This window comes from Ursus americanus, chromosome 1 (genome assembly GCF_024610735.1).
Source record: "Ursus americanus isolate L20-20 chromosome 1, mUrsAme1.1.p, whole genome shotgun sequence".
Taxonomy (NCBI): Eukaryota; Metazoa; Chordata; class Mammalia; order Carnivora; family Ursidae; genus Ursus; species Ursus americanus.
Window position 1 is genome coordinate 81,962,243 of NC_142127.1, and position 27,013 is coordinate 81,989,255.

General features: G+C 40.2%; 1 protein-coding gene across 1 annotated transcript in view; it reads left to right on the top strand.

Annotated features, from left to right (window-relative positions):
* UNC80 (unc-80 subunit of NALCN channel complex) overlaps window positions 1-27,013 on the top strand; it is a 211,302-nt gene that overhangs the window by 131,667 nt on the left and 52,622 nt on the right. Inside the window, exons 32-44 of the mRNA XM_087857241.1 lie at window positions 4,547-4,728; window positions 5,250-5,381; window positions 7,356-7,542; window positions 8,251-8,382; window positions 10,076-10,219; window positions 13,061-13,161; window positions 14,164-14,250; window positions 17,907-18,090; window positions 19,685-19,779; window positions 21,165-21,254; window positions 21,967-22,068; window positions 24,067-24,247; window positions 25,822-26,090. Of these exons, the coding sequence (XP_087713367.1) occupies window positions 4,547-4,728; window positions 5,250-5,381; window positions 7,356-7,542; window positions 8,251-8,382; window positions 10,076-10,219; window positions 13,061-13,161; window positions 14,164-14,250; window positions 17,907-18,090; window positions 19,685-19,779; window positions 21,165-21,254; window positions 21,967-22,068; window positions 24,067-24,247; window positions 25,822-26,090 (1,886 nt within the window). The remainder of the gene's footprint in view (window positions 1-4,546; window positions 4,729-5,249; window positions 5,382-7,355; window positions 7,543-8,250; window positions 8,383-10,075; window positions 10,220-13,060; window positions 13,162-14,163; window positions 14,251-17,906; window positions 18,091-19,684; window positions 19,780-21,164; window positions 21,255-21,966; window positions 22,069-24,066; window positions 24,248-25,821; window positions 26,091-27,013) is intronic.

Genomic DNA, 27,013 nt, shown 5'->3' on the forward strand with positions numbered 1-27,013 from the left:
ATTCCTAGTGAAACTAAGAAGTAAGCAATTGTGGACTGTTATAGTAGCGTTCTGTGGATTGGCAAATTTATGAATACATTTCACAATTTCTAGAAGTATATTCTTCCTCATAGTAAACCTTACATCTACTTAATTCTTAACAATTATGTTTACCCATGAAAATTTCTTAAGACAGTGAACAGCTAATCATCATTTTAAGTTATCTTGCTGATAAATTCTACAAGAGATAACAAGAGTTCTTTTGACTTTTAGTAAACCTATTAGAATAACAGTATTATATTTAATGCTGATAACTTTAAAGATAGTATTGTTTAATGTAAATCAATTAACTTAAACTAGTTTTTATTTATCAAAGATTATTCTAGATCACATTGGTGTAGGAAAGACATTAGGGTTCGAAGCCAACACCAAGGAAGAATTGTTGAGGCATCTTTGGTGCAAAAAGGTGGTTTTATTAAAGCACGGGAACAGGACCCTGGGGCAGAAAGGCTGGGGTCTTGAGGAGTGGTCCATTACATACTTTCCTGATAAGAATTACCTCCCTGAAGTTTGCATTTCAAAAGATGGTTCTGGGTTCCTGGGGAAGACCAGATACAATATTTACATCTCAAAGGCACAGAGAAAGGATGTAAATATCTTCAAGAAGGGCTTTTGTTCCTATATCCACATTTTTTACAATATCTGAAAGCCTTTTCAGATGAATAGGGATTTGGAGATTGGTAAAAAGGGTAGTCCGGCTTTGAATTGTTTCTCGGGCTGCATTTCTGTTTTCGTAAAGACTCGATTTGTTAGACAAGTACAGTTGGTAATTCCTCAAAGAACCGGGATGTAATTTAAATGTCAAGATGCTTACCCAGCCATCCAACTACATTATCCTCAAATTGCTTCTTCATATCCGGGAGAAGATGTTCAACTAAGATGGAAATCAAAAGATTCCTAGGTTCTAGAATTACAGCTGTTTCTTTGGAATGTTTCAGTTAAATCCTTCCTCAGTGGCTTCAGAATATATTACTTCCCCTCTGGGCACATAGTTTCAGTTTGACTTAGGAGAGGAGGCATTAAAAACAAAAGTTCATCAGGCTCTGAATATCCCTTTTCAATTTGGCCAACTTCTGACTGTAGAGCTACTTTAAAAACATCCTTTTGAATAACTTGTCAGGTTTCATCTGGGACAAACAGTAAATATTCTGGCAGTATTGAACCCCATGGACACATGAGGGGGCAAAGATGATGCAAAAGATATTTCCCTTCCAAAATCCAGAGCCACCCCCAACAGCAAATAGAGTGAGTGCCTGGCTGAGACTGCTTTCTCTCGAGGGCACATCATAAATGAATAAGCTTCTCTAAATGGTTAAAAGTTATCCACTGTGGCCACTGTCATTCAAGATGACCTTCGGTAAGGTGAACCTACTTGTTCAGCCTTAGAGCAAAATTTTATTCACCTGAGGCCTCATACTGGACCAGTCTGGTTTAGAGTAGACCCAGTCTGACCTCAGACCCAGCCCAGTTTCTAAATTTGAATCAGTCCTCCGAAACCAGTTTGACCCAGTCTACTTCTGGCTGGTTTTCAGACCCAGTATGGAAAAAGAAATGCTGGGGCGCCTGGGTTGCTTAGTCAGTTAAGCATCTGATTCTTCATTTCAGCTTAGGTCGTGATGTCAGGGTCGTGAGATCCAGCTCAGTGTTGGGCTCCATGCCCAGCTTAAGATTCTGTCCCCCTCTCCCTCTGCTTCTCCCCGGCTCCTTCTCTCTTCTCTCTCAGAAAAAAAAAAAAAAAAAAAAGGAGACGAAGTTAAAGTCTGCAATGTCAAGGGCTCCACAGATACCTGTGCCTGGCTGTACATTGCTGGGGGCCATCGGGGTCTCCTTCGGTTCCCTCTTCTGACATGAGAACTGTTCAAAGATAAACTGAGATATCCTAAAAATATGAAGAGTTTATTTGAGCAAAAATCAATTCAAATTGGGCAGCCCCCAATGAGAAGTGGTTAGAAGCATTCCCTAGGAGACCATTTTTTAGCATTAGCTAAAAGATTCACCTCGTTCTTTTTAATGCCCACCAAATATTTCACTGGATGGTCATAACAATTTATTTAACCTGGACTACTGATGGAAATTTCGGTTTCTTACAGCTTTTTATACTACACTGCAACAAACGTCCTTGTAAAATAATTTTGTTTGCATTAAAGCTTGGATTTTTCTTCTCTACCACATGTTTCTGAGAGAGAGTACAGGGAAGGGCATGCTCCTCAAATGTGAGACAGCCATGGAAACTTCCATGGAAGATATGAACAGGTAGCCTGGGCTTTAAGGAAAGGGGGAAGGAAGAGGGTGGTGTATGCAAAGCCACATGGGGTATGGAAATGCACGGGGCTTATTTGGAAAGACTGAGGAGGAATCAAGACTGGGGTGGCTTTTGTAGAGGGGTCCCCAGTCCATGCTATTAGACAAGTAAATGGGACTCAGATTTTAACAGCTCTTGAATGACACTCATAGGAGTATGGACTTTTCATTGAACTGTGGAAAACCACTCATGGGTTCCAGAAAAAAGAGTAGTGTTGTCTATAGTGTATACATGGAATATGGCAGCAACGAGTAAAGCAGTCCGCTTTTAGATAGTCGGGAGACGCATAGTTGGTGACGTGACGTTAAAGCTAAGGAGAAAAGGGCAAAGGTGAGATAAGCTTGGGGGAAAAAATCTGATCTTTGTGGCAGCTGAAGCAGTGAGCGCGGATGGGATTTCCGGGGCAAAGAACCTGTAGAACAAAGAGCAGAAAGATGGGCACTAAGCCATTGGCCTTCTCTACCTTCAGAGGACGGGAAGAGGCGCGGCCAGCAGCAAACCCCGGAAAATGACCAGAAAAGTAGAACTCAACCTCAAACCGTGCAAGCCAAAAACAGCTCTTCAGGGACATGGTCATGAAAGTGTTAAAAACTAAAAGGAAGCAAATGCTATAAAAAGTACCACTGGGGGGCGCCTGGGGGGCTCAGTGGGTTAAGCCAGCGTCTGCTTTGGGCTCAGGTCATGATCCCAGGGTCCGGGGTGGAGTATCATGTCCAGCTCCCTGCTCAGCAGGAAGCCTGCTTTTCCCTCTCCCTCTGTCTCTCTCTCTCCCTCTAATAAATAAACAAAATCTTAAAATAAAAAAGTACCGCTGGATCTACTGATTCGTGAGCATTACAAGAAAACCGCTTCGGTGCAGGGATTGCGGTAGATAGAACTTCAACTTGCAATGATATAAAGAGAGACCGTCGTGTTTAAAAATTGAGACCGAGTAGAGCATGCTTTAAAGAAAAGTAAAGAAAAGAGAAAGAGTGGAAATTTAAGGAACTAGTGGGATAAAGAAAAGGATCATCAAACACTAACGGTCACAAGAGCTAACATTTCTTCTAGAACCGTATAGCACATGCGTGGTCTTACTTGATCCTGATAATGACCGTCTTATACGTGAGCAAGCTGCAACTCAGAGGGTTGAAGGGACTTATCCGAGGGCACACAGATCCGAAGCAGCGGGGCCAGGACACCAAACCCGGCTCTTCTGACTGCACACGTAGATGTCCCTCCCATACATCCCATTGCCTGGAGAAAATGAGACACGCGTTAGAAGCGTGTAGTAGTTTTCACGTCACAGAGCTCTTTCTCACACAACATTTTATCTTCTTCTAACAACAAATTTGGAGGCGGGTATCATCATCATCGTCGTCGTCGTTGTCATTGACATTCTGCTCCTAAGGAAACGGAGGCTGAGAGAGATGGAGAGGCTCTCCCGCGAGCACGGGGCAGAGAGGCTTCAGAGCTGGCACTCAGCCCCAGCTGTCCTAACACAGTTGTCTGAGTATGTTTTGATGATCCAGGAAAAATTACAAGAGATTTTAAATTGTGTTTTTATGATGGACACTGGCTTGTCCATCTATGCCACAGAGTGTATTTTTCTGCCCCGTTATTCATGAACTTTGTAACTTATTGTGGCACTTGACCTTTCTCTTATTGATATTTGACTTTTCCCGAAATTAAAAAACAGCAATGGTATTATGATTCATGAAATCTCTTGCGGCTTCTCGATCTCTTCTTCTCAGAAGGGTGAAGGTTTCTAAAACAGTCTACAATATGGATTTTATTTTTAATATAATGTAACTGGGACAGTTTTTAATGGACATTTTTATGTACCATGCCAGGATTACCATGACATGATTCTTATCATTTCCTAAAAAGGATATTTCAGTATATCATTTCCTTTTTTCCTTTGCTTCCTCTCACGTTCACTTTTCACTGTGAGCCAAAGGAAGATTTGCTTGGAATGAGGTATTCTACGGAAATACCATGCTGTCGCTGCCCTCACCAGATATTGGAAGACTGTGGATGGCACAAAGGATCATGTTTGGTTTTCCGTGGCTGAAATAAGATTTGCTTTCACCAGTGCTGGTGGCCTGGCTCCCTTAGCTCAGGAGTCATTTTCAGGAGACAAGAACAGCTCCCTGCTTCTCCCCATCCCCAGGGACCAAGCAAAATTAAAAGATGTGTAGCTAATGAACTGTTGGCTGTCTCTAGCTGCCATGTTCCTGCTGTGTGCGGTGAAAGTCCCTGAGGCTGTGTCTGACATGTTGATGTCTGAGTTCCACCACCCAGAGACCGTGCAGAGGCTGAACGCCGTTCTCAAGTTCCACACACTCTGGAGGTTTCGCTACCAGGTCTGGCCCCGGATGGAGGAAGGAGCACAGCAGATTTTTAAGGTGAGGGGTATTTCCATCATAGGAATTAGTTTCGCAAACCTGACCCAAGGCTTGTGTAAATCCTTGAACCTCAAATCTATGGTGTAGGGCCCAAGAGATGCTTCTTCTTCTTTTTTTTTTTTTTCTCTGTGATTATATAAGAAAACCTAACTCATATATGATTGAGTTCTTGCTTTAAAAAATATTGAAATACAGAAGAATGGTAGAGTAAGAAAATCAAGTTCTGTAAACCTCAAGACCCCACTCCCATCCCCAGAGGTATGCCCATAAAAGATTGGGGTATAATCTTTCAGATACTTTGCTATATTTATACGTATAGATATTTTTGGAGGATGGGGTAATTAACACAGAGATCACATAGTTGAAACCCTTCATTTATTTAACGAGTAAACTGAGACCCGGAGATGTTCATCCTTTGCTCTGTAACATCATGTGCTCTATAAGATGATTTCATAATTATACTTCCGACTCATTCTAGCTTATTTTCCATCTTACCTCATTCTTCTGATATCAACTAACAGATCCCGCCTCCCAGTATAAACTTCACCCTGCCCTCACCAGTGCTTGGAATGCCATCTGTCCCAATGTTTGACCCTCCTTGGGTCCCTCAGTGCAGCGGGAGTGTCCAGGACCCCATTAATGAAGACCAGTCTGTGAGTAACAGGCACTTTCTTTCTCATCTCTTCAGGCTCCACGGTGTCCATGTAAGAGTGAAGGACAGTGAGTGCATGAGACAATTTGTTCATTCTTGTCATAAGAATGTCATCACAACACAGAAAATCAGCCATGAAAGGTCTTTGTTCTTGTGAATAGACTAGAAGGAACTAATATCCGGTAGTGAGCATTTGCAGGCCTCCAAGCCGACACAGTTTTGTTTTATGATCACAGTGGCAACCACCTTTTACAACTGTTAGAAACATTAGCCACTGATTTCATGGTCAAGGGTAGCACTTTTGTCTCTAGTTATTATAGAACAAACATATTCATCTAACCTGTAATACCTAAGCCACCCAAAAGGTCATGAGATTGACCCTGGATGAATAAGCAAAAGAACTGAGCTGGCAGCTCTTATTTCCTTGTTTGCACGTTGGTCTGTTCTTCATTTTGTTGACCATTAGTATCGCCATCACAAATATCACTCGGAGACCTCAGGTCTTGTGTACTCTAATATCTCAGTGCTGCATGTAATATAATTCATAAACAAGTTTAGAACACTGTCCATTCATAGGCAAGAACCAAGAATATGTGCCTTTTGCAAAAAAAATGAGTGTAAAATATGCCTTTTTCACCTGTTGAATTTTCTGAATTACAGGAGTAATGTAGAAAATATGGAAAATCAATAAAAGGAAAAGGACATAGATATGTTCTTTGACACAAATCCATGACTATTTTCTTGCACAAATTCCCATGGGATTTAGGGCTATCGGTATATAAATATTAAAGATTTTTGATACACCACCCAAAATAGACCCAAGAAGATTTTACTATTTTACGCATATATAATAGAACAGGAAAGTGTATCATCTTTATTCAGGTTACTTAGTATTATTTTTTTAATGCCACTTTGAGTGGTAAAAAACAAAGTTATTTGCTTTTTTATTCACAATTATTTAAAAAGTCCCTTGGATGTATGAAGTTAGGTTGAACATTTTTGCACGTGGCACATTTGCTAGGCATTGTAGTTTTCTTTGGAGAACTGTTCGAGCTCTTTACCCATGAAAATGTTTATACAGTAAATCCAGCCTCTGAATCACTGATATAAGGATCTTTGATTTGTCTCCTGTACAGACAGTGGATTCATTTGAGCCAAGTACATTCTCTATCCCAAGTTCGTAAGGAATTTGAAGCCAAGACCCCTGATTCTATATCCAGTTTTCTTTCTCTCATTCCATAGTTCTTACCTTACCTTAATATAAAAAATCAGCTTAACCCTTGGCTGGCAAATAAATTGCCATGTGGCCCATCTAATGCCCTTAATTGCTCCTGTGCCATTCAACATAGAAAACGTTTAGTCTTACGTAAAAGTCCTGTATTCAACCTTAGTAACACTATCAATACTCATCATTTCTACTCGCTAACTTTGTTTCTACAAATATTAAGTATTTGCAGTGTGCCACTGTATTTACCTACAGTAATTATTTACAGTGTGGTAGATACTTGAGATACAAAAATGAAATAAATCATATAACTAGTTGGTTTATGTGAGAGATCCCATTCCTCCTCCTTTCCGTGGTTCTTTCCCTTTTATTAACCTTATGAAATAAATATCCTTCATTTAAAACCATTTCAAAAAGTTGTAGAAAGGAATAGAGTATTAAAATATTTTATTTGATTTGAATGTTTAAAGAGTGGATCATTGATATCACCCCAAATTCTAAAGGTGAAATCCCAAAACTTACAGATATTCTTGGAGAATTATTCTGATTGGATGAAAATGAATAGCTTAGTTATACACAACCTGGAAACCTGGTAGAAAAACAAACAAATGGCCATGAAACTAGATCGTGGGTGCTCTTCCACTTTCTGGGGACAGTGCCACATTTGTGTAATTCTATGGGAACACTCTTTTTGGCTGTGTCCTTGCAGAACAGTTTCTATAAAATAAATTGGTCTTCATGTCTCCATAGAAATCCTTTTCAGCCCGGGCTGTGTCCCGCTCCCATCAGAGAGCAGAACACATCTTAAAGAACTTGCAACAGGAAGAAGAGAAGAAACGTCTTGGTAGAGAAGCCAGCCTCATCACCGCCATCCCCATCACCCAGGAGGCTTGCTATGAGCCCACCTGCACGCCCAACTCAGAGCCAGAAGAAGAAGGTGCCCCCTACACATGGGACTTCCGGGGGAGGGGAGGTTAAGTCACAGGAAGCAGAAAGGACTGACTTTGAAAAAAACGTTGACAAATTTATGTGACATGAGATGATATTCACCCTCTCTCTCTCACCTCCTGACATTAGCAAAAGAAAGAGGAAAGGTGTTATGTTCTTCATTTTTAGAGTTGGCCTGTTTCTAGAGGAGGGAGTTAGTCACATTGAATGAACCAATATGATAATGGACCAAGCAGTGATTATGATTCAGAAAACAGCTAAATCCAGAGTGTATGTTAAATTAAATGCAATCAGTCTTTCATCATTAAATCACATTGAATGAACCAATATGATAATGGACCAAGCAGTGATTATGATTCAGAGAACAGCTAAATCCAGAGTGTATGTTAAAGTAAATGCAATCAGTCTTTCATCATTAAAAATGGGGTTAGTCCATTAACTATCAACCTTCACAAATGCAGCCAATTTGTTGGTTGGCATCAGGAATAATTTATGAAACATTCTAATTCAGGGATTCTCTGCCCTGCTTTTGTGGAATCTATGGGAGGAATTTTCTGTGTTTCTAAAAGATTTTTTTTTTCCATTCGTGAGTACACTTGAAATTACTTAAGCCTTATGCTCTGAGAGCAGTATACACTTGTGATGATGACAACTTTATTACAAAACCAAAGGTCACGTTCCCCGTTTTCTTTGCCAGTAGAAGAAGTCGCCAATCTGGCATCCCGTCGACTGTCTGTGAGTCCGTCCTGTACCTCCAGTACTTCCCACCGGAATTACTCCTTCCGCCGAGGGTCAGTCTGGTCTGTGCGTTCAGCTGTTAGTGCTGAAGGTGTGTCCTCTTAGAAATGTGTTATTTATTCCTCATGACTCGTGTGTGTTTTGAAACATTTTCCAGTTAGTATTCTTACTACACTTCACCATCTTCATTAAATAACTTGTTTCAGGACCTGAAGTTCAAAAAATAAATATTAGATTGAGTGGTACCCTAATTTTTTTTTTTTTACCCAGCAATTGTCCTTTATAAATTGGCTCTATTTTAATTACATTGCAAATAATCATATTGCTGAGGGTTTTCAATCTTGGCTACACATTACAATCAAGTGAGGAGCTTTAAAAAAAATACTGAGGCCACACCCAGGACCAAATCAATATTCCTAAGAATGGGACCCACACATCAGTATTTTTACAGTCTACTTGGGGTGGAGATTCCAATGAGCTGCCAGGACCCAGTAGGATGCTTTAGGATGCTGTTGTGGAATAATTTAACAATCAAAGGAAGACCAGAGTTCATGCTACTCCTGTAATGAAATCTGATTCCGGAGGTGGTGGGGGGAGACCTGATACCCTTCAGTTCCAAGAATTTAAAAAATATGTTTTCTCTAATCATGAATAACTATCTGGGACTCACTGCTTCATGATTATACAGATTTCATCACTGATTTATAAAGTCATTAAAAAGTTGTACAGAAACCAGTGGTTCTCAACCCTTGGCTGCATAATCCTTGGGAACTTCAAAAATGACCAATGCTAATTAATCACAATTTACAGGGATTGGGCCAAAAACTCATTTATATTTTTTATAACAGATATAATTTTATTGAGGTATGATTCATGTACCATAAAACTCACTCTTTTGAATTATACAATGCATTGTCATTATGCAATACTATGCAACCATTATGCAATGGTTAGCACCTCTAACCGTAAATATTTTAGAATATTTTCATCATCCCAGAAAGAGATTTTATACCCATTACCAGTCGTTCCTCATCCACACTTTCTCCAACCCGTGGCAAGAAATAATCTATCTTCTATTTCTGTGAATTTGCTTACTCTGTACATTTCATATAAATGGAGCCATACAATATGTGGCCTTTTGTGACTGGATGCTTTCATTCGGCATATTTTCAAGGTTCATCATGTGGTCTCATGTATCAGTTCTTCATTACCAGATAATGTTCCATTTTATGGCTATACCACATTGTTTATTAATTCACCAGTTAGTGGACATTTAGGTGGTTTCCACTTTTTGGCTATTCTAAATTATACTACTATGAACGGTTACATACAAGTTTTGTGAGGTAAACTGCCAAGCTACTTTCAAAAGTAACTGTGTCATTTTACATTCCACCAAAAAGTTTGACTGCTCCACATAGTTGAATAGTCAAAATTATCTTGGAAATGAAGAACAAAGCTGGAAGACTCACATTTCCCAATTTCAAAACTTACTGCAAGGTGGCAGTAATCAATATTATGCGGTATTGACATAAGGATTGACAGTAAATCAATGGAATAGAATTGAACAACCAGAAGTAAACCATTATGCTCATGTCGATTCCATGTTTGAAAAGGGTACCACGAAAATTCAATAAGGAAAGAATAGTCTTTTCAGCAAATGATACTGAGACACCTAGATATCTATAACCAAAAGAATGTTAAATAGGAAAGCTCTGAACTGGGAAATGTTGTGCATTCAAATTACAATACTGAGAAAAACACCCCGATTATGTCTCTCTCTTCAGATGAGGAACACACCACTGAACACACACCAAACCACCATGTGCCTCAGCCTCCACAAGCAGTGTTCCCAGCATGCATCTGTGCAGCAGTGCTCCCCATCGTTCATCTGATGGAGGATGGCGAGGTGCGAGAAGATGGAGTAGCAGGTATAGTTTTAACTAGTAAAACCATCAGTAACTCTAATAAATGCTTAAGTTGTTATCTGATGGAGGATAGTGGGGTGCTCTTGAAGACATTAACTACTGGTCACATGTCGAGTTGTTTTATGTACATATTACAATTACAGATTTGTAGTGCACTCTACTAACATTATCACTGTCTTCATCTCCTTGTCCCACTACCTTTATGACCAAGAAATTGCATTTAAAATAAATACTTGGATGCAGGAGTATTTTTGATGACCAGAGAATCAAATAACGTTTATTTGGCCACATGAAACTCAAATAGTAATTCTGGCCACCTTAGAAAAGCTTAGGTATTAGCTTGATACCACCAATGCCATCTGTCCCCCTTGATTACCTTTCCAGACATACTGCCTAAAGAGAAGAGTTGCAAAATGAAATGAAAAACTAGGGGTAAAGATGAGTAATGTTTGTGGTAGACAACAGGTTAGTATTTTTAATGCTGTTATTTTAAAAAGCCTTAGAGCTCAATAATGATGTTTTAAACCCTAATAGAAAAATGGGCAAAGGATATAAATACACAGACCAATGGTCAGTAAGATCTGTAAATAACATTGTTGTTTAAGACAACAATGAAATTTTACATTTCATCTAAAAAAGTGCAAATACTTTTTCATTTTATTTTATTTTTTATTTAAATATAGTTGACAAACTGTGTTACATTAGTTTCGGGTGTACAGCACAGTGATTCAACTTCTCTGCATGTTATGCTCGGCTCGCTACAAGTGCAGCTACCATGCAAAGATTATTCTCAGTGAAAATAGCCATAGTTGGTAAAGAATCAGAGAAAAAAGAATTCTCACACCTTGCTGATGGAAGTCTGGAACTCAATACAAACATTCTGGAACAAAGTTTCACAGTATGTGTCAAAAACCTTAAAAGTAGGAAAGCCCTTTGACATAGATTCTGACTTCTAGCTATTTCCTCGGGCAATAATGAGAACTATATAAGGGTCTATATAGGATGCTGCACATTGTACATTATTTAAAATAACAAATATTAGAGAAGAGTTTAAATGTCCAGCAAGCAATTAGTTAATCATGGTACCGCCATATGACAGCATTCTGTTTACGTTAAAAATAACATTCTAGAAGAATATTAACATTAAAAGTCTTTATATATTGTTAAGTAAAAAACTGAGTACCAAAGAATATTTTCTGCATATTATTTAAAAATACATGTAAATATATATTTTACATATATAAAAGGGCATACCGCAAAATGTTTATAGTTGTTTCTGTGATTGGTAGACTTACCAGTCTTACTTTTCTATCTTTTTCTGTATTTTTCATGTTTTACGTATTAAATTGCCCTACCTTATACCTTAGAATAAAAATAATATACAAAGATAGCTTTGTAATCAATTTCAACCTAAGAAAAACCCACACCTGTTTTAATTTAATTATTTATAAAGACACTTGAAAGCTAAAGCTTATATTTACATATCTCTTGTTAATATTATTTATTTATATAGTTCATATTTTTAATTGGGTGGTTGGTTTCAGAAGCAAAATATTGGTATCCTTTATTTAAAATATAGGCTGAATGACAAATTCACACCAAATACTATATTTCTAGTTTAGGAAACTAAACTAATTAAAACATTTAGATTGAAGATCCTCCAATGCTTACCCACCACTCAGGTCTACCCACCTGCTTCCCTAGCTTGCGCATTTCGAGGCAGTCTTGACCCAATCATTTTCCCCAAAGAAGAAGAAGCACTTTCTTCACATTAGGAATAATTATTTATTCCTAAGGCATCCTCATTAGAAGTGGGAGCCTAATTAGGACTGGCTTAACTACTTTATCTCACCGAGGGGGATACTATTTAAAGCGTTCAGGTGAACAATTAAAGATCATCTGTAATTCATATGCATTCTAAACCAAAATATATTTCCTAAAAACCAGATGATTACTTTAGAAATTTCTCCATACAACCAACATTGAAATATTACTTTAATTTAATAAATACTCATCACTCCTAGTATTAGGGTTATTTCCAAAACAAAGATTCACTAATGTATTCTTTCCTTCTTTTTAAATTGAAATATTATTGACATATTGCATTGTATTAGTTTTAGGCATACAATATGATAATTTGATATATGTGTATGTTATGGAATGTTACCACAATAAGTTTAGTTAACACCCATTACCACCTGTAGTAACAATTTCTTTTCTTTTAATAAGAACTTTTAAAATCTCCTCTCTTAGGGACCTTCAAATACGCAAGGCAGTATTGTTAACAGTAGTCACCAGGCTGTACTTTACAGCCCCAGGATTTATTTATTTAGCTTATAATTGGAAGTTTTTGCATTTGGACCACCTGCACTCATTTACCCCACCCCACCTCTGGCAACCATCGGTCTGGTCTCTGTATCTATGAGTTTGGTTTATTTTAGGTTCCACGTGTGAGTGAGATCATACAGTATTTGTCTTTTTCTGTTTGAATTATTTCCTTTAACATAATGCCCTCAAAATCCATATTCATTATCACAAATGGCAGGATTTCCTTCTTTTAAGGCTAAATGATATACAATTGTAAATCACAAATGTGTTCTTTACAAAAGCAATTCTAAAATCTAAAGACCGTCCTATACTTTTTCATTACCTTTTCTTTATAGGTGAAACTGTTCAGAAACAAGCAGCAAAGAGAACAAATATCTACCTTTCAACAGAGAGTTCACAGAACCTTGTTAAGGCAAAAAAGAGAGGCTAATTAAAGCTTAGTAAATTGTTTGATTAGTTTATTTAATATTTTATCTCTATTTAAGACAAATGTTCAATGTCCTCTCTCTTCTGAAGTGAGTGCTGTGGCCCAGCAAGTCTTATGGAATTGTCTAATTGAAGATCCATCAACAGTTCTTCGACATTTTCTGGAAAAACTGACCATCAGCAATAGACAAGTAAATTCCTCTTTCTTTAGAGTATCGTTGTGTAGCTATATGTGTGAACACTGTTAAAAGCAAACAGTGGGCTTCACAGCGCTATGCATAGAATGTCAATGTCTGACACAGAGCAAATAGGTGCTTTAGGTGATGATAATGATGAGCGGTACTAAACTTTGCTGTTTTCTTTCATATTGGTCCATTGATTGATGTCTCCATATGTGTTTAGTACAAGAGTAGTGATGACCATAAAATACTGAAAGATTTTCAATCTTTTAGACAAAGATTAAATTCAGTATAGTGTTTTTAGTGATGGGTACATTTCCTGAATTCTGATTGCTTGGTAGTCTGTGATGCAGGTAGGATTATTAGAATCCTACCTTCCGGTCCATTAATCACAAAAATCTAGCCTAGCAGGTGACTTGTAAGAAGATTGTGCCAAATGAAAGTAGTTTTCTGAGCAATGGCAAAATACACTGATGAAAAAGTATATGTTCATTTCGTGTTATGGTCCTATTTGTTGGAAGATTAAGTTTAGTTTCTGGAGGTAAGGTTAATTATAGACATCTCTATTTATCCTCTCTCGACTTAGCTTTACCTCTTTGACTCAAAACCTAGGAAGCAGACCTGTGAAGTATATTAAACCACACTTGCTTAATGGTTTCTCCGGATAGGTCTGCCTCACATTTCCATCACACCTGGAAGCCATAGCCAATAGAGTTGACTAAATGTATCGCTTTCCTGTGATTTGCCTGTGACCTATAGACACAGTCTAAATTTCTATTTTAAAAAACTGTCTAACTACTGCTCAGTGATTTCATAGTTTAGCTCCTAAGAGAAGGTGTTATAGTTGGTTTAAATACCATTTAAGAAGTAGCACGTACACTCTATTAAAATGCTGCACGTAATGGAAATCAGCAAGAGGGAAAAGTAAGCGCCTCCCCCATTTTTTAAGAAGTTAGTTTTATTTCCCACAGCATGGCCGCTGAAGGGGGTGCAGAAACGCTCTTCTTCTTTCAGGATGAGTTAATGTACATGCTGCGCAAACTGCTCTTAAACATTGGGGACTTTCCTGCTCAGACGTCGCACATCCTCTTCAACTACTTGGTGAGTTTTCGCCTCCAGTGAGTTATAGGTGTTCATTTCCACTTAGGAAGCAGCAACATGAGGGAAAGGTCAGAGGGAATTTTTTTCAATAAATTCCCATTAGTGATGTGATCGAAGGTAGATCATGGTCAGCGATACTCGCCACTGCTCCTATGGGGAAGCGCTTCCTGACGCACTACTCCGCGCGTGGTGGACACTCAGTAAATGTCAGTGTCATCTCCGTCTTCCTTTGGCACATACAACTCGCTTATGTTGGTTCTTAATTTTGGTTTTCTGTTGAGAAAACTTATATGTCATTTAGTCTTTTTTCCCTTTTCCTATCTCGCTTTTAAAAGACACAGACACACACACAGACACACAGACACAGACACACAGACACAGACACACACACACACAGAGACACACAGAGGTAAATGTCGCCTTAGAAGGAAAGCATTTGTGAGTGTATTTTTCCATAGCAACTATCTTTGCTTTAAACCATTCTGCCAGCTCCTTCCTGAACCCTCCAGAATTGACCAGTTTCTTCAGGATCTCCTCCTTATACCCTAAATGAATATACAGTTTGGGGGCCATTAGCTTGATGCCTCTTCTTTGAAACTGCGCTTTAATCCAGACAGATGGCCGCGTAAATGTCTATGTTAGGAGAACTTCTTCTTTCTCGCTTACTATTGTCAGTCTCCTAGCAGGTAGGGAAAGAGGAGAGGTATCCACATGCATCTGTGGCAGAATGGAAAATTTAACACTACGGCTCCTATGGGCAGAGAAGATTTGTAATCCCTTTCTCTCATCTATGACTGATTTGGTTTTCCTCCTGAGTGCCCACCAGCTGGTTGACAAGGGAAAGAATATAAATAGTGTCCAATCCAGTTTTAAGTTCAGACTGATAAAAACATATAAATAGTAACTTTGGATAATGTTCAGTCTCTCTTGGCTAAAAATATTTAGTCTCTAGGAATTCTCCTCCCTTCCAACTTCTTTCATCTCCAAACACTATGTGGGGTTGGAAAGAAAAAAGATCTTTGTTGTTGGAAGGTGAAGGAGGGACAGCAAAATAGCCTCCAGATGGAGAAGTCACTTTAAGATGGAAAAACGAAGCAAGCCACTCCATACTGTTCATGCAGAACCATATTCAGAGTAACTTACTGACGGGGAAGATGGGGCAGACACTGATCCAAGGGCTGGGCAGCCATTTTCTGCAAAGTCCAGACCTTAATCCTCAGCTTTTATAGAGCAAGGGATGGTGGTGAGGTCTAAGGGTAGTTATCTAAAGAGGCACCATCTGTGTGCCAGAAAGAAGCTCAGAACAAGCCTTCCGGCATTCTGGTCAGGGCCTACAGTCTCCTCCAAGGGGCCTGGGACACGTAGCAGCAAAGGAAGTCACTGCATGGACATGAACAAGATGGAGGGCCAAGAATGGAGTCAGTATTGTCAGCGCTCCTACATTTGTTCAGTGTTCTGTCTCTTGTTCAGCGTTTGCTCTGGCTCCTCCCTTTGTGAGACAATGTTCTTTATCTGGCTGGTTGCTAGACACCTGGCTGGTGGAAGCCAAAGCCCATGGCTGCTATGGCTTGGGGTCTACAGGCTCCCAGAGGTGCTTGCTGGGAGACAACCTCATCTCAGCTCCTGCTTGTGCTAAACACCCTTCTAGGTTCTGGTTGCATGTTTGGCTTCAGCTTAGGAAGACCCCTGGCTAGAGTGTTATGCTCAGTGACACCAGTCTATGGCAATTCTATCCAGAAAGCTCTCCAGCCAAACTTTCTGCTACTTCTTGGTCTTGTATATACCACATAAAATCCAAAGGTAGGTCATCAAAGCCAAATGTCAGGGCCTTCTTCAGGTTAAGTATGTGCCCTACCATCTTTATGTGGCATCCCGGCCCCAAGGTGAACTTCTGTCAGAGATCCTAAGAGACTGGAAGCAAAAGCCCCTTCAGTGTGTCTGCCCCATTCCGTTAGGTCCCTGGACCATTGCTGTCCATTGTCCTTCAGCCCTGGGATAAGAAGATGGACATTTCTTTTCCTGTCTGCTGTACTCTTCCCTGTCAACTCCAAATAAGCCTTAATGGCAGATATAGGTCCTCCCAGCTAGGTAATTAACAAGCTAAGAGAAAAGAGCTGGCAACACTTTGGCTTTGCTGTATAACCCTGTTTTACATGAATATAAATTCCTACTTTTCATTTCTCTCTAAACCCTAGTCTTTCCCCAAATCCCAAGTACGTGGATGCCTTGAATGGACTAGAGAAGGGCCTTATAATCAGAATGGCAGAACAGTGAAGGGCAGAGTGCTTTTTAAACCATTACCCTTATTATATATCTCTTTTTTCTAATGACTTAAGGATATGTATGGTGGGCATGTTGGGACCACTGACCCATCTCTTCTAATTTTATCAGGGACTATTTAACTTTGACCCCTAGTGATCTTCACCCTGGGGTTTGAGCCCATCTGGGGGGTATGTGAAAACTTTTAAAGGGATTTGGTGCTCAGATAATTTTAAGGGAATAAATCTCCAAACTCTCAACTTACAAATACACACTAACACTTCGTGAGCATGCCTGCCATCTCAAACATCATTCCTCTACTGTCCACAAGAAAGGTCCACCCTGACCAGCCCAGACATCACCAGATGCATTGTCAGATGTGTAAGACAGAGAAAGAATCTGATGTTTTAAGGAAGCCTCATTTCTGATGGATCATGGCACTTTAAACCCATAGGAGAAGCAGTAGTTTTTTCTGAACACAGGTCCTGTCCCCATGCTTTACTAAGATCACCTTTTTGCACTCCACCCCCAGCAAACCCATAGGATTTACCACCTTTTCCTGTCTTTGATAGATTTCTCGTAGAGGTGAGGTTTGGTCCTCATCAGGGTGGTTAGCCTTCAGAACCACCAAAGCAGATTAGGGTAGTGACACCATAGGCTGATTCTTTCAACATAACTAGAAAGTTTTCTAGGATTAAGAAATTTTTCAAGAAACAATCGATAAAGCCATGGGTGGGGAAACTTTGACATTATTTCTTCATGATTTTTCTGTGCACTGTTGAATAAGGTACTTAAAACGTCTTTCATCAAAATTCATTGAAATACACATTCCAATTACAGTCAATCCATGCCTTTTATTTCAATATAGAGAATGTTTACTATATTCCCCTAATAACCAAAAGAAGTACCTTATGATGAGACATTTTAAATGTCAACCTAAATATGTGCAAAAGGACAGGGAGCTTTTCAAGATTTTAGGGGACACAGACAAAAATTTGTTAAGTTCACCGTTAGCCAAGCACAGTGTTGATTGGTTCAGGCTGTTAGACATAATCCAATCTGCAAATACTGTTTCGGCAAACATCACATAGAGATTAATTTGGGGTGGCCTCAGTACTTGAGTTACTTGAAGCGACTTGAAGCTTAGAAAAACAATTTTCTGCTTTCGTCTTGGGAAATCACCATTTCCATGCTACACAAACCCGTATGGCAACCTGTTCTGGTTGGTTTTCCAGTTCCACCCTCTCTCGCTCACAGCCATTGAAAGTATTAGAGGAACTGTTGAACGGAGGATATGAAGGCACAAAAGAATATTTAACTAAGGAAAGAAAAGCCAAGGACATGAGACTGTTTGCTCACAATTATCGTGGCTTTGTGACCTCTTTCTGTTCTTTTAGGTGGGATTAATCATGTACTTCGTGCGGACCCCCTGCGAGTGGGGGATGGACGCCATTTCGGCCACCCTGACTTTCCTGTGGGAGGTGGTGGGTTATGTAGAGGGCCTGTTCTTCAAGGATCTTAAACAGACCATGAAGAAGGAGCAGTGTGAGGTAAAGCTCCTGGTGACCGCTTCCATGCCAGGTAACCCTCTACTGCTGTTGGATGATATAACTTTTCTCTTTGTTTAAGAATATAAATAACTCTTTTAAAGACCAACCATCTCTTTCATTCATGAGAAAATTTTCAGGGTCCTGACCCTGGTGTTGAGGGCTTCAGAGAATTTTTGTTTAATGCAATCTGAAGAAATACAATAGACCCTTTAAAAGTCAGCAATTGCCAGATGAAAGGGGAAGACATCAGAACTGATCCACGTGAATCAGTCCTTGAAGAGCGGCCAGGGTTGAAGATTTATTTAAGTCTATCGCACAGGGCCAGCTGAACGGGGAGCCTTTCTGAATGAATGTTTGGCACTGCAAGGGGAATGATACAGTTTGCATGGCATGGACCCCAGATCTTTGTAAACTCTATGAGAGATGGCTTTATGTAAAGTTGGAAAAGGGACAAGCAGGAAGAAAGAGAGAGAACAACAAAAGAACGTGAAATGTGATGTAAAACTCTAGCTACGGTTCCTTTTCACTCCTGATAGCTTGCTTTCCTTTAAGATAGAAATTCTTCCAAGTCTTTATCCTGGTGCAGTGACTAAGAAAATATGAGATGATCCATGGATTAAATAAAGAGAAAGACACATATAAAGATGAGAACACAGAGAACACAGGGTATGACAGTGTAGAGGTCTGCATTAAAGTCATGTTACTGTCATCTATTAAGACAGTCAGTATTAGCTTAAAAAAAAAGTACATCATTTTTCAAGCTTTCTTACTCATGGGTAAAACAAGGATGTGATTCATACTGCACAACCATGAGTAATCAATGTGTTTAGGTAGATAAAATACTTGCTGTCATACCTGACTCATAGCAAGCGTTCCATAAATGGAAGTTGTCTATTTATATGTTCGATGGGTTATCCAACAAGGTGATCAGTTTTTATTATAGCAAAGAAGATCATGTTGTCATTCATAGACTTAAAAACGGCTCATTAAAAGTCAAGGTATATCACGATGTTCACAAAGACTTATAATGAATGAATGAAGTAGAATAAGTACGAACTCCCTAGCCAAGTAGGATACAGAAAATGTAAACTTAAACTGCATTCCAGGTACTTATCATGATTTTGCTAATATCTCTTTTTCTGTTTTCTCAACCATTACTGCATGATCATCTCATTTAAAATACAGAGATATGTTACTTGTTGCAATGCTTCAGGTTTGAATTCTGACTCTTCTGCTAAATAAATGTGTCTTTGACTAAGTTACTTATTAGTTCTTACTTGTAAGAGTCCGTTTCCTTTGTTTTCTCATTTGTACAATGAAAATAATAATACCCATACCATAGGGTTGCTGTGAGATTTCAATATTATGCACATAAAATACATGTAAAATATTGGGGACTCCATAAATGGTAGCTCTTGTTATTTAATCGGTAAATATACTTAAAACATATATTTTAACTATAAAAGAGTGATATTAGTACAACACACAATTTACCTTAAGCACTAAGAGTAGCAATCATAACAAGAAAAAACATCAGCCCATTGATAATATTTTAATATTTTGTGCCTTAAAGATACACTTTCCTAGAGTGGAGTTCAGCTTGTGCTTGTATTTGCCTTCTGTAGGTACCAAAACCTTGGTAGTTCATGGGCAGAATGAGTGTGATATCCCAACCCAGTTACCAGTCCATGAAGACACTCAGTTCGAAGCTCTGCTCAAGGTACGAATGGCTTTCAACAGAAATGATTTTTTAATGCACCATGTCTATGGCGCTTCACCGATCATCCGTTGAGAATGAAATGGCATTTTCCTATCTTCAAATGAATACGTGCATTGACTTAGCCCTTGTGGAATCTGTTCTACTATCGTGTACTTCCGCTGTTTCCACACCTACCGATATCTTACTCTGTGTTGAGGTAGGCAAATACACGCAGCTTCTCCCTCAGCTGAAGCAGCAACTTGACACTCTCGAGTGGACTAACTCCCCTGGGGATGCTGTGGATTCCTGCTTCGGAGCTCCCTGGCGTCGTTCCCGGGTAGTTCTGGAGGTGCTCTGGGGCTGCGCTGAGGGAGCTAGGGCAGGCTCTGGGAGCTGCTGATCCTGCCAGAAAACCTTTCCCTGGCACTTAGTTACGCGGTATACGGTCTGACATCCGCGGACAGAAATGAGTGGAGAAGCAGAACATATAGCCCTTAGAATAAATCAGGTGAGTCAAGAAAGTATCTTTAGTGGTTATGGCAGTTGTGCCCCTCGGCAGAAAGGCAGTCCATAGTTACACATGCCCCGGAGGCTTTTACGGTAAAGTAGTAAGTAAAGTACTACAGTGATTCCCCATCCATCTGGATTCCAAACTTGTGGTAAGCTGGTTTCCTGGAACACAGCTCCAGGCCCAGAGGGAAGCAGGAAAGGCCTCTGAAAAATTCGGTTGTACCAAACGTGTATATCTTATTTCTGTAGTGTCTCCTTCAGACCTTACCCACACATCTCCAGAGAATTTCTAAGGCCAAGTGAGGCAAACTTCAGCAACCACTCTGTTTTCCTACTCATGTTGAATGCTTGAGGCAGGAAGGCAAACAGAATGAGTCCTAGCCCCGGTTCCACCATAACCAGCGTGACCTAAATCAAAGAGGACCTCTCCAGGCTCAGATCCTTTTTCACCAGGACTGGGGTACTAGTGCAGGGTATACAAGTTACCTACATGGAAGTCATTGAATGCAGAATACAGTACACAATAATGGCTCAGTGCGTTGTAGCTCGTATTATTTTTAATGGCGTTACCAAACACACTTTCTTCTTGACATTGAGACCAGTAGATGCCACTGTGCCTCCATAGTTCACTCCTCAGTCTGAATATAATTGCACATCTTTTAGCACTTTGAGAGCAGATGATTTATATTACATTACCAGTCTCTATTATATCATTCTTTGGGCAACTGTGTATCCAAATCCAATGTGTATCCCTATATATATACATATAAAAAGTATATAAGATCTATAATCCTTATAAGCCAGTTACCTTATTTTGATGATATTTGTATCTTTCAGCTTACTACCTGGCACGTAGTATGTTCTCCATAAACATTTATATTTACTTACTGTTCTAGGAGTGTCTGGAGTTTTTTAATATCCCAGAATCTCAGTCAACCCATTATTTTCTCATGGATAAACGATGGAATCTTATCCACTACAATAAGGTGAGACTGGGCAGTGACACACGCCCGTTGAGTTGTGTCGATAACTTGTCATGACTTTCCTGAATGTTGCCCTCACTCGGGGGGGGGGGGGCATCGTTGTTCAGAGGTTAGAAGTATGGCCACTTAGGTGACACGACCTTACTGTCAGTGTAGCTTTGGACTAGCCACTGTTATCTTTGTGTCCTTCATTTTCCTTGTCCGTAAAATGAAGAGGATGATAATAGTATCTACCATGGGTTGCAATAATTAAAGGAGATAAAGCAAGTAAAGCATTCACTATTATTACCTCCTGGTGAAAAATTAAGTTGCCCATATAATAAATATGTGTGCCTACTTGGAATTTTAATGTCCTTGTTGTTCCTCTTTTTATTATGTTGAGCGTGACCATGGTGACCTGACCTAATGACCAAAGGGCACCTCAAGATATCACTTTACGGTGACCTTCCTCTAGAATGCCTTTGGCTAAATTGCCTTGGCTCCTTTGTTCCTGGTATAGCACCCTCGTGTTTGGAAAGGGTGCTAAGCCCAGGTGGCTGGATGTTTTTTTGAGGTGGGGGTTTACCTTCCCTACGATTTTATAGAATTAGAGAGCATAAAATGATAAAACCCTTAGAAAATACATAACTGTTGTTTGATCTTTGGGTAAAGAGGAAATGAGAGTAAAAGTTTAATCATCTGAACTCTTTTTTCTCTTTGTATCATCCTGCGACAGACATATGTTCGTGATATTTATCCTTTCCGGAGATCGGTGTCTCCGCAGCTGAACCTTGTACATATGCATCCAGAGAAAGGACAGGAGCTCATTCAGAAACAGGTGCCTGACCACCTCTATTTTATTATATGGTTTTATCAAGTCATTGTGATAGATGATTGGTGAATGTGTTGCCAACCCTGAGATTCTGATTCTGATATCATCCTCTCTAGAGAGAGTGGACGGGTAGGCCCTTGGTCAATAGTTCCCCAAAATAGTGTGTTAGTTTTCATAAATTGGATTGCAATGTAAAGGTATCAAGGAACACTCACTCGGATTAATGCTATGACAAATCGTTGGGTATAAACACTAGAAATCTTCGAATTTATTCACCTACTAGTTTCCAAGTTTTCTTTTCACATTTTTGTAAAACAAGATTGGAAGTACACAAATGTAGTTTTTAGAAGGTTGCCACAGAGGTTTACACTAGTTGGGAAAAATAAAAGGGATCGATGTATTATACCTGGGAAAAGCACTGAGCTAAGGAGCAGGGGCTTGGACAGAGTCCTAGCTCTGCCACTGGTCAGTCAGTCACCTGACCTTAGGCATGTTACTAACCTCCCTTAAAAGAGGAGGAGACATAATCAAGCCATTGTACTTAAATTTATAATTGAAGAACAGAATAAGGAAATTCAGTATTTTGTAGGCAAAATATAGCTATAGTCCACAATTCTAATAATGGTACAATTTTAATACAGTCTATGTGTTACATTCACTTATTTATTTTTATTTTTTATTTTTAAGATTTTATTTATTAGAGAGAGAGCACGCACGCGCTTGTGTTTGCCCAAGTGGGAAGGATGGGCGGGGTGGGAGGAGAGAATCTCAAGCAGACCCCTTGCCAAATGCACCCGACAGGGTGCTTGATCTCATGACCCTGAGATCATGATCTAAGCCAAAACCAAGACTCGGACCTTAACCTACTGAGCCACCCAGGCACCCCCACATTCATTTATTTTTAATAAAATGTCTAAACAAGAATTTCAGGATAATTTATCATTTCAGTGTTTCTGCACATATCAAGAAGGTTAACTTGGCATCTATTCAAAAATAACTTCATGAAATGAATGAAAACGGCATAGAATTAGACCACTTAAGTAATTAAAAGTACAGTTAGCATAAACCACCTGAACTGCAGTTGAAAGAAGGAAAATAGTGCAACTATTACAAAGTGTGAGGTGTTGGGTCTTAAGTATACATAACTGTAAGGTCTTAAGTGCATATAATTTCTAAAATAATTACCCCTCAATTATCCCAGCCCCTGATTTTGGCAGCAAAAGAATTAAAACCATAATCAACAATAGCACTTCACCAGTATGTTCTTTTTATGTTTAAGAACATGTTTTTAAAAATTGCATAAAATGGAGCTCTTGTTCTATGTACACTCCAAGTTGGAATTTGAAGATTTCTTTCTGAGTTCTGCAGGGAGATAGCGATATGCAAGCCTGTGGTTCTGGCCCTGGAGTTTCCTCAGCAGCTTCGGACTGTGTATGGACCTCCTCATCCCACCCCCTGCCCACCCACCGTCCACAGGAAAGGAACAAAGAGAAGGGACCAAGAGAATCCTGTCTGTGCCATCTAGGTCCCGTCAGCTTTTGTCCCAATATAGGTTCTTCTTGGATCCCATTTCAGTCCTTTTTTTTTAAAGAGAAAAACCCAGAACAGTTTAAGGCATCCATGGAAATGGTAGAGGCATTTGGAACTGACTAACTGGCTGCTGTTGGAAAAGGTCTTCCATAGTACGACATCCGAACAAACGGGCTCTCTTTCATATGGAACGATTTCTGACAACGCTTGCATTGTGCTCCCCCAGCCTGCAAACCCCTAAGAAACACTCCCTTCTGCGGAGCAGGCGGGTACAGGAAGTGTGAGTCAATGAAGCATTGTCTGCTCTTCCTATGTGGCAAAGATAAAAACCATTTCTCCCTCAATCCAACACCCCCCTTGATTTTATATCAGCCCCGTTTGCCATGAAAGGTTTTACTTCAATGTCTTCACTCCCTGTAATACCAGAGCTGCTAATTCTGCGTTTCCTCTGCTCCTGCTTTTGTTCGCGGCTAGGTGTTCACTCGGAAACTGGAGGAAGTCGGGCGGGTTTTGTTTCTCATCTCGCTGACGCAGAAGATCCCCACAGCCCACAAACAGTCCCATGTCTCCATGCTCCAGGAAGACCTCCTCCGACTCCCCTCATTCCCCCGGAGTGCTATTGACGCTGAATTTTCACTCTTCAGTGATCCACAAGGTATCAAGAAAGAAAAAAGCAAGCATTTCTTTTCTTGGGCTTCCTCTGCCCTTGTTTGGTCCTCAGCTGGAGAGCATCTTAACCAGCAGACAGTTCTCTAAGCCGCTGCTTCTCAGCCCTGAGTGCGTCAGAATCACCTGGAGGACTTGATAAAACAGGTTGCTGGGCTCCACCCACCCCAGTTTCAGATTCAGTAGCTCTGGAATGGAGCCCGGTAACTTGAATGTTAGCAAGTTCCCAGGTGATGTCGATGCTGCTATTCCAGGGATCAAAGTGAGACCACTGTTCTTAACTAATCATAAGCAGGGTTTGGGGGCTTTTTTTAAAAATTTAAGTTCAATTAATTAGCATAGAATGTATTATTGGTTTCAGAGGTAGAGGTCAGTGATTCATCAGTCTTATATAACACCCAGTGCTCATTACTTCATGTGGCCTCCTTAATGTCCATCACCCAGGTACCTTATCCCCCAACCCCCCTCCCCTCCAGCAACCCTCAATTTGTTTCCCACGATTAAGAGTCTCTTATGGTTTGTCTCCCTCTCTGGTTTCATCTTATTTTTCCCTCTCTTCCCCTATGAGCCTCTGTTTTGTTTCTTAAAGTCCACATATCGGTGAGATCAAATGATAATTGTCTTTCTCTGACTGACTTATTTCGCTTAGCATAATACCCTCTAGTTCCATCCACGTCATTGCAGATGGCAAGATTTCATGTTTTTAGTGGCTGAGCAGTATTCCATTGTTCGTATATACCACATCTTGTTCTCATAAGCAGGTGAGGGCAGTAGAATGGTATTGCTAGGGTAGGTAGTAGTAGGTGTTGTTACTTGACTATGTGAAGCACAGGTGTTTATAGGAAGTTCAGGAGGCAAAGCTCATCTACAGAAATCAGGACAGTGGTTGCCTCTGGGTTGGGGGGGATGGATCTCCTGGAAACTTTCTGAGCTGATGAAAATGGTCTATATATTGATTGGTACATTGGTCATGTGAGTGTGTATCTTTGTCAAAACTCACTGAGCTCTACGTTCGAGATCTGTGTATGTTTTACTCTATCCAAACTATACCTGAATTGAGAGGGAGACAGAGACAGAGAGACAGAAAGATACTCGCTTTGAAGCCTTGCTCTGTGACTCAGTTATGAATTTGAGATATTTACAATTAACCTCCCAATGTTCAATGTCTCCTTCACCCAGAAGCTCCTAGAGCAAAGAGTAGAAAGAGCTCTAGTCTGCCCAAGAGTACAAAGATCTAGAGCCAGTCCCAGCCCTGCTGTTTCCTTTCAGAAACAACTTATTTTTTCTCCAAGCCACAGCTTATTCAGCAGCAACATGCTGCAAATGCCAGCCCTGTCTTGTCTACAGAGTCGAATCAAAGAGGTGATGATGGAAGTCCTTTGAGAACCAGGGAGTGTGATACCAGCGGCAGCGACGTGTGCTGGAAGCATTTCCGCTGTACATCTTCACGTCCCAGAGTTGGACCAAGTGGGAAACAGCAGTGCCCCCCTGTTTGGTCGCCCTCCCGCGCCGACAGGAGTGGCGTGGGGCTAATTCTGTCTCTGCTCTTTCATGTTCTCACAGCTGGCAAGGAGCTGTTTGGCCTCGACACTCTTCAGAAGAGCCTGTGGATCCAGCTCCTGGAGGAGATGTTCCTGGGCATGCCAAGCGAGTTTCCCTGGGGAGATGAAATCATGCTCTTCCTCAACGTCTTTAACGGGGCTCTGATCCTCCACCCAGAAGACAGCGCCCTGCTCAGGCAGTACGCTGCCACGGTCATCAACAGCGCTGTGCACTTCAACCACCTTTTCTCTCTCAGCGGCTACCAGTGGGTTCTGCCCACCATGCTGCAGGTGCTGTGGCTCTGTCCCCCTCACCCGAAAATTAACGGCCGTACGGCAGGCCAGCAAGACCTGTACTAAAACTTAAGGATGGAATTATTACCTGCTTTTGTGGCAGCAGAAGGCGCCAAATGAAATCTCCCCAGAAATTTCCGAAAGGTCACAATTTCCTGTTTTATCTTTCCTGAGATCTCCCACACCTGGAATAGGCTTTCCCATTTCCTCTAGCCACTCTTTGAGGGGTTCTCAAAGTGGGGTCGCCGGGCCAGCCGCATCAGTAGCGCCTGGGATTTTGTTAGAAATGCACAGTTTTGGGTCCCACCCCGGACCTCCTTAATCAGAAACTGTGGCGTCAGGGCCTGTTCATCTGGATTCTTACAAGACTTCCAGGGGATTCTGATGCCCTAGAAGTTTGGGAATCACTGCTCTCTACTCAGATGTACAGCAAGCGTTCCGCTGATGTTTCTCCTGAGAGATTTTCTGATCTCTGCCTGAATCGATATCTCCGTTGCTATTAAATTTGCTATGCTGAGATTGGAAGAGGTGAATTCAGCAGGAGCAATTTCCATGTACTCATGTCTAATGTGTATCTGGCTATGTTTAGGAGTAGTGGATGAAGTTCAGAGTCTAGGGAGCTCATCCTAGTCCTCTACTTTTATGGAAGTTTTAATAAAAATTACAGAAGTAATACATGCTTGTGCAAAGTGGAGTTTGTTCAACCCACAGGGGCAAGAAATTTTCTTTAATATCAGGCCTCTCCCATTTTTAAATAGTTGGAATTTTCTCTATTTTTACAACCTTTTTACTGATTTCCAAAAACAATAAATGCTCATTATAAAATTCAGAAGATCAAGTTTAAAGAAGAAAACAAAGATCATCTAGAATCTTCCTTCCTAGATAACCATGATTTATACTTCTTGAAAATCCTAGCACTC